This window comes from Apium graveolens, chromosome 11, assembly GCF_009905375.1.
Source record: "Apium graveolens cultivar Ventura chromosome 11, ASM990537v1, whole genome shotgun sequence".
In the NCBI taxonomy this organism is placed as follows: Eukaryota; Viridiplantae; Streptophyta; class Magnoliopsida; order Apiales; family Apiaceae; genus Apium; species Apium graveolens.
In genome coordinates this window covers 77,304,459-77,316,307 of record NC_133657.1, presented here as the reverse complement: position 1 = coordinate 77,316,307, position 11,849 = coordinate 77,304,459, and the positions used below count along the sequence as shown (strand labels likewise).

Here is an 11,849-nt window from a genome sequence, read left to right as displayed (position 1 = left end):
CACATGTGACTGTGTTATCACTGTCAACAGATGTTTGAATTCTTTATCCGTCGGGTTCATGATCATCCGTTGGGTTGCCTTTTTGATCATCCGTCGAGTGGCATTATTGTTTATCTGTCGGGTAGCTATCTGGCACTTGACTTCATTTTATTTATGCAGAATTACAAGACATCATCTATGTATAATTAATCAACCTATTCTGCATATCTAGTTAAAGTCAACATGACTTAAGTACTACTACAGAATCTAAACAATGTGTATGCAGAAATGTGCTACGGACTTATTGTTATACAAGCTACTCACTCGATGGATAATAAATCATCATCCTTCGGGACTATATTGAGTCATCCGTCGGGACTATAATCCTTATCCGTCGAGTGCTACATTTTTCACTAAGTAAAATTTACTAAGGTGTTTTGTTAATGAAATCATCAAGTACACAATATATTCACAACACAGATGTCTTTGCTTTAGCAGAATCATTCAAAGCCATAGAGCAATCTCTGGCAGAGGTACAACCAACTTCGCAAGCAAGTCAGAGAAACAAAGCAAGGAAGAGAGACAGATCTCCGAGCCCGAGGTACAGAAGGAGCAGTCGAAGCCCAGACCGGGTAAATACCACGGACACGAGGAGGGGATGGAGTCCTCCCTCAAACTATGACTACAGAACATGCTGGTACACGCCTTTTTCCGCGTCCATCGAGCATATCTTCGAGGTGAACAAAAATAGATGGCTGTTTAGAAAACCTGAGGCTCTATCATCATGGAAAAGCAAAGACAAGAAAAAGTATTGTGAATACCATGAATTGTCCGGACATAACAAGCATGAGTGTCGACAATTAAAAGACGAGATTAAAGCACTTATCAAGGAAGGTTATCTTGACGAATGGGTGGTTAAGGAAGTAAGGAGGCACAAGGTTAACGCTGACAGGGTGAAGGAAGAAGGAGGGCGAGCCCCACGTGGGTCGAACAGTGAAAATTTGGAAGAAAATAAATTTGTTAGGGACGGCAGCATCCGAACGATCTACGGGGGAGATCCCGAGATGGAATGCAGCAACAGGGCCTTGGCGAGATATGCTACGGAAGCTCGATTCAGGCCTCTCACAGACATTCATAGGTTGGAGACTCGACCACCCAAAGTGTTCAAGGGAGAATCTATGGATATCACCTTCAGAGAAGCGGACGCCCGGTGGGTACATCACCCCCACAATGATGCGCTGGTCATTTCCATCCAGATCGAAACCAAAAATATCCATAGGGCCTTCGTAGACAATGGAAGCTCGACAAACATCCTCTACTGTAGCACCTTTAAGAAGATGGGGCTACCCGATCGGGATATGTCAGGAGAAGATTCGTGGGTCTATGTTTTCTCTGGCGCGGGAGTTAGAGTTATTGGATCAATTCGGTTACCATGTACTTTGGGGGAAAGCCCATTGTCCATAACAAAGATGCTCGAGTTCAAGGTCCCGAATTAGGAATCATCCCACAATGTGCTGTTGGGACGGCCTTTTCTTCGGGAGATGAGGGTTATTACTTCAATCCACCACCTTACCATCAAGTTTCCAACACCAAACGGTGTGGGAAGTATAAAGGGCTCTCAGTATGACTCTCGGGAGTGCAACATGCAAGCTATGAGGGGCTTTAGAAAGGACTCCCATGCCGAAGATACATCAGATGATGATCGAGAAAGGAGCATCGAGAAACCGATCGAGGAAATTCGAGTCCATTATTATGTCGAGCAAGAAGACGAGCGCCCCTATGAACCGCCTCCTGCAATGTTGTTCTTGGAAGACACAATCAAAATTGAAATGTTGGAAGAAGGGGAATCCTCAAATACCATAATCCAAGCAGATTTCAATGGGGAACGGCAGGAAGGAATATTTGATGTCTTACAAAGTCTCATACAAGATGAGCATAAGGTAGATGCCCCTCTCCTTGAGGGCGCGCCCTTGCCCTTGAAAAATATAAAGGAAGTTGATGCCCCTGCGATGTAGGGCGCGCCTTCTAAAGAAGTTGATGCTCCTCTTCAAGGGGATGCGCCTTCTCTACAAAATAATGAGAATCATGATCCGCCCGACCTAGATCCACGGATACCAATGCCAACGGAGAAGATGGGGTCAACAGAAGATACAATTGAAATCCCTGTCGATGAAAAAGATCCAAGTAAGGTTTTAAGAATTGGATCTCAGTTGGCACCAGGGTTGAAAGAGGGTCTTTCGATATTTTTCTTGGCAAACCTCGATGTATTTGCATGGAACTATTCTGATATGGTGGGAATCGACCCAGAGGTGATATGCCACCATTTGAACATCGATCCCAAACATAAGGGGGTTCGACAAAAGCGCAGGGCCGTAAGTGGAGAGAGGGCTATAGTCTAGGCAGAAGAAGTGGATAGGCTCTTGGACGTCAGATTAATTCGGGAGTCCTTTTACCCGGAATGCTTGACCAATCTAGTGTTAGTTAAAAAGCCCAACGACAAATTGAGAACATATGTGGATTTCACCGATCTGAATAAAGCATGCCCGCAGGATAGCTTTCCCTTACCAAGAATTGACCAGTTGGTCGACACCATGGCAGGGCATGCCTTACTCAGTTTCATGGATACGTACTCCGGATATAATCAAATTCCCATGTATGGGCCTGACCAGGATCACACCTCTTTTATTACTGATAGGGGACTCTATTGCTACGTTGGATTGCCATTTGGTCTAATCAACGTCGGTGCCACTTATCAAAGATTGGTGAACAGAAAGCACTAAGGGTCTTCTAGCCAACTTTCCATTCCCAAATAATCTCACTTCTTCCAAAATCTCAAATGAATCTTGTATTCCTTGTATAATAAAACTTTTACAGGAGCTTCGATGTGCACCATTGTTCCATCCACTTCTTTTGACGAATTCCTCAATATAATTTCTTTTACCGATTGCGAGAAAGAAGATTAGAGAGAAAAAGATAGAGAGAAAGAAAAGAAAAAGAGATAAAGAGAGAAATAAAGAAACAGATTGACTTTGCTATATGCTAGTGATAGTTTAATCGCATTGCACTCCAATGTCGTCCTTCGTAATTCCATCACATCGCCTTACTTTGACTTGACCAAGATACTCAGCTTAACTTGATTGGCATACCTGCGAATATTTGGAATGATAACACCATGGAACTTCAAAAAGAACATAATTTGATATCATAACGGAACCAAAATCTGAATTTGAGAAAAAGTATTGTTAAAATAAGAGAATAACTGAGAGATCAATATGATCAAATAAACTTGGTATTGTGTGTTCAAATTAAGACACTACTAAAGGTTGTTAACCTTCATGTATTCACAATACGCACAAGTGATGGCGTCCCATTCAACTCCTATCACACAGATAGGTATACCTTGTGTCCCCTATAGATAGGGTTGTTCATCTCAGCCAAAATAAAAGAATACCAACGGAATTTAAAATTAAATGAATAAAAATAGAAAGATTTCAAAGCTGATATTTCTGAAAGAAATGAAATCCAGAGAACAAAATTCTGGCATAAAATGAATAAATTGGTGTTAGGGATTATGTCTTCTAACTGATATTTCTTTTTGAGAGAAGTCAAAAGAATTTATAGAAAAAGAAGGTATTGCCAAAGTTTTAATATTTATCTTCTGTTTGAACTCTTCTATTGACTCGCCATCTGATTCTAGACGCTTCTTCATGTTCCAAGGATATCGATAATCTTCATCGTCATCGAATCATAGTCTCGGAAGATTCTACAATAAAAGTTTGCAGCTTCCCGGAGTCCTATCCAGCTTAGTACAATCATCTCAAATGAATACGCCTTATTTTAACTTAATCGTTGGTACTATATCCAACAATCCAACAAGAACTCGATATGAGCTCAAACATCCTCACATAGCTACACACACTCCTACACACTCTCGTTTCTAGTTTACTATAACCTCAGCTCTGATACCAACCTGTAACGCACCCAAATCCGGGGTCAGAGGATTTGGTCGTCACTATGAAACCTCAATCCAAATTAACATGTTTAATCAATAAATAAATGCCATCAGAAGATATTTATCATAAATGACCCCAAACTAATCCAAGATCTTTTAAGGTTACAGTTCTAGAAACAAGAATTCCAAATTCCACAAATAAATTTTTCACTTCCTTTTAAAACTCTTTTCAATAATTCTCAATCTCAAAACTTAACCCGCTAGTATAACTTCAAAAAGAAGTATACTAGGCCCAACTATAAAATACACAACTATAATATAATATAATATAAACAACTTTATACAATAGAACTTACACTAGTTTACAAACCCTGAACCAACCACCTTCCAAAAGCTTCCTCTTTGCTTCCTCGAATTACGCGGCTAAACAGCGCAAGCTAATCCTCACTGGAGGTTAAATTTTAAAACAGGCAAGTATGAGCGAAAGAAATGCTCAGCAAGTTCATTGTAATATATATATATGGTCATTTTGATATAAAACCGACATCTGCATCAGCGCAGAACATTTGAAAATCATAATTGCTGAATCATAAAATTTTAGTTGAGGAACCCCAGAATTGATTCCTTAATTATATTCAAAACCATTTTGATATTTTTGAGCGAAATGCTTCAGCAACATTTTGAATCTTGACGAGAATAAAACTCGTAAAACAGTGTTTACGGAAATATCGTAAACACCACCAACAAGAAACAATGATTATGGATTGAATCATAAACTTTACTCAAAACCGAACTCTTCAAGTTAATACTTTTGTTGCTGTCATATCAAATTAGATATCAACACGAACTTTGATGCTCATAACACCCATACTGAATCAACATCAATCATCTATACTAATACCACCTTTGATATTTAACAACAACGTAAGTATCAGCATAAATCTGAATCTGAATCAAAACTGCATTTCACCATTATTCCAAAACAGAAATAGTTGATAAATCATTTATTCTATGAATATTAAAAACGATATGATAATTTAGATTAGGATCATTCTCCGACAGACGTACTATCACATGTTGATCAGCCCGTGTGATAGCACAAGGTCATGATTCGTAAAAACGTGACCCCAAAAACACGAGTACTCAAATAAATGGCAATATACCTGCCTGTGGCAAAAATTGTGTCATAATATTCCATATGGCACTTAGAAATAGCCCTCCGCTTGACCGTCCGTCCCAGTCACTTACGCAATTATGATCCAGTCTTAAAACCTTTTATTAAAATGAGGTCATAATAATTGACACCCGAAATAATTTTATTTCCCCAATTCTTGGGTAGGAATATTCGCAACCAAATCACTTTTCTCAAAATCCAAAACATTTATAAATCCGATAATTGGATAAGTAAAATCACTTGACTATTCTGAACATAGAATAGCAGAAGAATATTTGCATAAACAGAATTATTTAATTCAGCGATATGTAAAACACTTATCTATTCTAAACTGAGAATAGGGAAAGCAATATTTGCATGATAAGATTCAAAATAAATATCACTTGAACAATAAGTGATGATAGGAATACTTGCCTTTGGGTTTTAGCAGTTAGTCACACTCGCAAAAACGCATCTATTCTGACATTGTGTCTTAAAATATCACCATCTTTATTCTACTAATCCTTTGGTCTGCTGCTTATACAGTGATGCATTCCAATATTCCATCCTATTCAACTTTAGCCTTTATCCACTTCATCCGGTCCTGATCATCTTAAAAGACTCGCATCTATAATTAAAACATAATACTTTAATCGTCTAATCGATAATTACTCAACGAATTACGCATCGAAAGCCTATCGTCTACCCACACGATAGCCCACACATAAAGGAAACAATCAAACACAAGACTCTTGACCCATGTACACACGTAATTCACATAACACGTAAACACATAACTCACGTATCACATAAGTCATATCACATATGACTCAGTTCGTTAAAACATTTAACTCGGTACGTTTAAAACTGAAATCGGGTCAAAAATATATTTTTTTTTCGATCAATAATCGACTCAGAATGACTCATAAATCAAATGACCCTTTTGAAAGAAAAGAGTTTTGGTCTCGAAAGTATTTTTAATGAAAGCTAGAATATTTTTCTGAGTCTATACGCATTCGTGTTGTATTAAACGGATGAACGGTTTATTTGTAAAATATCTTGTCCCAACATCACCTAATTAGGTTTCATAAAATTACTTATCCTCGTTCGACGTCTCCGATAATTATAGGTTACTGTAAGTCATATGTCATAGCCTATTTGTATATTTGAGGATTCAACTCAACTCAAATAAGAATGTAATAAGTAAATAGTGGATCGACCGTCAGAGAGATCTCGCAAAGTAATATCTGTCAAAGGATTCAGAACAAGGTTCATCTCCAGACTTGAGGAGTTAATTCACTGGAAGAAGTTCAAGAAGTTGATCATGCCTCAGTGATATAAATCAAGATCGTGGATTTAATCAAGTGACAGAGATCTCATCAGAGTATCATTAATTACAAGGATTTAATCTGAAGAAAATCAAAGTGTCAAAGTCAAGACATGAAGAAACGTCACGGAAGTTAGTCACTCATGAACCAGACAGTACATCGAGTGTCAACATTGAAGTGGTGGAATTGATTCATAATTTTCAGTGATTTTCAGAAGATCTGCAGAAGGATGGGTGCTGTTGAAGACTAGAATTAATTCTCTATTAATTAATTAAGTCATCTAATTTAATTAAGAAAATAAATTATATCTGCGAAGAATAATTTATTTATTAATTGAATTAATTGATTAATTAATTCTGAATTAATTTTAGGAATTTTCAGAATTTAAATTGGATTAAAATCTGCATTAAATCAGCAAGACAATTGAAAATGAACTAGCATGACAATCAGGATTGTCATACCGATTGTCATGCTAGGCCATTTTCAATAGTCTCACCGAAAGTTACACTAGGAGAAGGATTGTCTTGCTAGTTCATTCTGATTGTCATGCTAGTTCATTCAGATTGTCTTGCTAGTTCAATCCATTGTCCTACCGAAAGTCTTGCCAGCTATAGGATTGTCATGCCAATTCAATTCTATTCGGTTGTTGATTAAAAAGAAGCAGAGAGTCATTCAACTCAATCATCCATCCAACAGACTAAAAAATTACAAGAACAAAGAAAAAAAACAGCCGCCTTTAAACATTTTATTTTCTTCTCTGCTTACATCAAGATCAAAATTCTAGTTTGTTAATGTTAAATCCAAACCACTAGAATTATTTATCTTGTTCTTGTGTAACAATCTAGCGGATCAATATCCCTAGAACTTAATCTCAAATCGTGTTTAGCATTTGATTCTAATTATTGCAAAAATAGAAAAAGTTCATGTCGAATTTATTCTAGATTTGTGATAATTGATTTGAGATTAATACCTTGTAATCGATACAGTTGTTGTACACCTTTCAAGTTTAATAATATTTTTATTTAACTTGAATTTTGTTTCACATTTTTTTTATTCCGCATTTATTCGATTATTTGGTACTGTTTGTATTCAACCCCCTTCTACAAACTCATTGGGACCCAACAATTGGTATCAGAGCCTTCTGATTAACGAACAAATCAAGATCCTAGACTTTTGTGATTTTTCAACTCCTTGAATTCTTATTTATTCAAAAATTCATAATGACTTCACATAAAGTTGGAACCGTTAAAATTCCACAATTTGATAAAGAGAATTATATCATGTGGAAGAAGAAGATGCTATTATTTTTACAAGTTGCAAATCCCAAATATTCAAACTTGTTAAAGAAGGGTATAAAAACTCCGATGGTTATTGAACCGGAGGTAATAATAGATGGTGTGGTGACTACTGAAGCTAGAACCTATCCAAAAGAGCCTGAAGATTTTACTCCTGCTGAGAAGGAAGAAGCCTCCTTGGATGCCAGCCTTCAATTAATATTAATTGATTCCCTTGATCCCTTGATGAACAGACATGTGATGAACTGTAAAAATTCCAAACACATGTGGGAAACTATTGAGGTGATTAATGAAGGCACAGAGGAAGTTAGGGAGAACAAGTTGGAAATCCTAACCTCTGAATATGAACATTTCAAATCAAATCCAGGAGAAGGAATTACTGAAGTGTTTGAGAGGTACAATGCGTTGATCAACAACCTGAACATCAATGGAAAGTATTATTCAATCAGGGAGGTCAACAAAAAGTTCCTTTTAACACTGCCAGCTCATCTTGAACATAGAATCACTGCCATTAGAGAAGCTAGAGATCTGAGTGAGATTTCTTTGGACAGGCTCTATGGAGTGTTAAAAACCTATGAGTTGGAGCAGATTCAACAGAAGGAAGTCTACGGGAAGGATAGAATGGTCAGCACATCTACTGCACTTGTAGCTGAAGGTCAACAACAACAACAATCTCAACAGTTAGAAAGAATGGTACAGTTTTCCAAGGGTGAGGAAAATGAGTTAGTAGCAGAATATGATCCTCCTACTACAAATCAATCAAGTGATGATTTTTATTCCTTGGAAGAGCTGGAGCAATTGGAAGATGAATCAATGGCCCAAATTGTCAAGAGATTCTCCCATGTCAGATTCAGGAGGAATCCCAAGCTTAAGTACAAGTCCAACTACAACAAATTCCAGAAAGGTGGATCTTCATCCTTTAACACCAGCAGTGGTGGGTACAAAACAGGGATGGTTGATCGAAGCACCATTAGATGCTATAACTGCAATGAGTTGGGACACTTTGCCACAGAATGTAGGAAGCCAAAGCAAGTAAGAAAGAACTCTGAAAGAGCTTATCTGGAAAAGGGAAGAAGCTGGGATGATACTGACAGTGAAGATGAAGAAGAAGGAAATCTTGCTCTTATGGCTATTGATGGAAAAGCTTCATCGTCAAGAATAGAGGTAAAACTTTCTGATGCTGAAATGGTTTATCATCTAAGAGGTAACTTAGATTGTGCACGTCGTGATAATGAACTGTTAAGTTTAAAGATCACAGACCTTGAGAAAGAGGTCAATGAATTAAGACTTGTGCATATTAATCAAGACAAATTAAAAGAACAGGTATCTTTTCTAGAGAATAGAGTTGACTGTTATAGAAAACTCGAAACTATTCTCAAAGACAAGATCACCGGTCTTGAGACTAAGGTTAGAGCCTACTTCAATTCTTGTTCGAAGGCTAAAGAGTTCTACAGTAAGCAAGCTGTTAATCAAACATCTGGAATAGGTTATGATTACAATGCTGCTATTGGAGAATTAGGCATAAACTCCCCTCCTCATGTCTGTGCTAAAGGGAGGGAAGTACCACATGTGCTTAAGGGTGTTGATGAACCCCTCTATAAAGCATCAATTGCTGAACCATTTGATGCGACCTCTTCTGTTATTCAAGAAGAAATACGTGCTGAAGATCTTGCTAATGAGAAGGTTGTTTCCAAGTCAAGTGAGTCGAAAGTTCCAGTCAAAGTTGTGAAAGCAACTGAGACTAACTCAGACACACATGAGTTGGATAACAATAATGCCATGTCTACCATGCATAAATTGCCTGCTGTTAATCACTCTCATAAAGCATGTGGTGTTGCTAATTGTATGTCTTGTGCTTTTAATATGATGTATGCTTATTTTAATGGTAAGCATGTGTCTAATGATAAGACTACTCCTCGTCAGCATGTGAATAACAAGAAGCATGATAGGTCTAAGACTGCTAGTCCTTCTAAGGCTAGAAAGGAGACATTTGTGCCTAAGCTTAAACAGAAATTTGTTAACGCTGTTTACAAGGTCAAATGTTCAGTCATTGAGAAAGTTGAGGCAATTAAAATTAAAAATGTTGTTTTGCCTGACAAAGGACAATTCTACAAGTGTGCCGGGCCCAACCAAGTTTGGGTTCCGAAGAAGGTCTAATCCATTTGAAGTGCAGGGCATTAAACAGGTGTAACCGGTAGTATGGATTCTTGACAGTGGATCATCAAGACATATGACCGGAGATAGAGCCCTGCTATCAAATGAGGATTGAGAAAGCTGGCCCCCTGGTTACCTTTGGAGATAACAGCAAAGGTTTATCTGAGGGATATGGCTGTTTGCAAGCTGGGAATATTATCATTGTAATTTTGTATATTGTGCTAGGTTATTATCAGGAAGCAGTATCTAACATATAGCACTAGTGACGAGACTTGAGAATATTACGACATATCAGGCACCTGATGCACATTACACTTGGAATTGGACTCTAGTAAGATGTGTACAAGTGTACTCCTGGTTGGTGAGTCAAAAGAGGAAGTCAATGCACCACAGTTCATGGACTTTGCAGCTGCAGATCTATTGGACTATGCAATTTCTTCTTCACAATCTCACTTCAGGTTGGTATGAACTAGTATACTGCTCAAGCAATCGTCAAGGACATGGTATGGCACTCTAACAGAAGTTATAATTTTATATGAATAAGTAGAGTCGTCATATTAATAACTATCTTATCACTAGGCACAATCATATTGTTTTATATGTGCAGTGGTATATTGTTAATGCAACATAACAGTTGGTATCTAAAGTACTTGACAAGTATCGGTCAATGATATCTTGTTAACATTATGTTGCAGATATTTGTAAGCTTTTGACATGAATGAGAATTACTTAGACTTTACCCTAAGTGATCAATGTTTTATCAAAAACTCATTCATATTGAAAAACAAAATCAAACTTCTTTCTACATTAGTGATTTCTTATTTCATGTAAAATCATTTGAAATCACTATTGTAAATCATTTTCTCTCTATTACCATATGTTCTGTGTTACAGGTTCAGTCTCCAATGACTTTCTTTCATTGACAGTCATGAGGTTGAAAACCCACAACATCTATCCCAGACTGTAAAGACAAACACAAAAACAGAACCAACCAACACTCTCTTACCACTAAATGTAGTATGAATGAGCGTGAGGGAGATAGTGCCTTAGTGCACCACATAAGGAAGGTTCTGTAGTCAACCCAGTAGCTCTGTCTCCTACATAAATGAGTAGTATTTAAACCGAGACAACTGCTAGCCCCCATACATCTTTTCAAAAAGATGTAATGGCTGAAAAGGCACAAAAACAGTTACTAGATTCATTCTCTCAACAGGGTGCGTCTATTGAAATTTGCCTGTCGGCCAAGGTATCCGATGTAGTGTCACCATTTCAAACATAAACAATTCTTAATGCACAAGGAAAGTTTACACACACAAAGGATGAGTTGACGGAAACAAGAGTTTCGACCATTTTAAGGTCAGATTCGATTGTTTAAGGTTCGTTAGTGGACCAATTGCCTTTACAGGTGTTAGGAGAGGATACTGATCCAAAAGCCATATGTCAGTGGTCAGTGTCTACCTCCCCAGGCTTAAATCCCCTGGATGCATCTGCGGATAGTGGATCTGACATAGGTGCAGATCGGCAACTTGTTGACAATGATTCAGATATTACCTGATGAGTCACAAGGAAATGTCTTCACAGACATTAGAAGGGAACTTTGATCTTTATGCTAAATTCGTTGGATCATTGTTTACCTTCCCAGAATTCAAATCTGGAACCCTAAAAGGGAAACTAGCAACTTGTAGATTATGACTCAGATTCATCTGACGAGTTTAACAAGGATGGGGATTTGCGAACTCCCATTGCACCACCTGTGACCTCCTTAAGGATGGCTAAGGTGATTTTCCTTGCAGGAACAGCTGGATTATGGAGCTATGAGAGAAGAGTGATACACTTGTGAGAATGAGTGTAAACACGAGTGGAGAGAAGAGTGAAACACATGTGAGGTACACTAAACAGAATCACACACTCACAGTGAGGAAGAAAGAGAAACTTCTTGTTATTTCTTTTCCAACCAAGTGAAATATGAGAACTCCTTCAGACGACGG

At 37.7% G+C, this 11,849-nt stretch overlaps 1 protein-coding gene across 1 annotated transcript; it reads left to right on the top strand.

Moving 5' to 3' along the window:
- The first annotated feature begins 253 nt into the window (after positions 1-253).
- LOC141695623 (uncharacterized) lies at positions 254-1,475 on the top strand. The gene is made up of 2 exons (XM_074499857.1): positions 254-257; positions 460-1,475. The coding sequence occupies exons 1-2, from the start codon at positions 254-256 to the stop codon at positions 1,473-1,475; spliced, it is 1,020 nt and encodes a 339-aa protein (XP_074355958.1).
- The last annotated feature ends 10,374 nt before the right edge of the window (positions 1,476-11,849 follow it).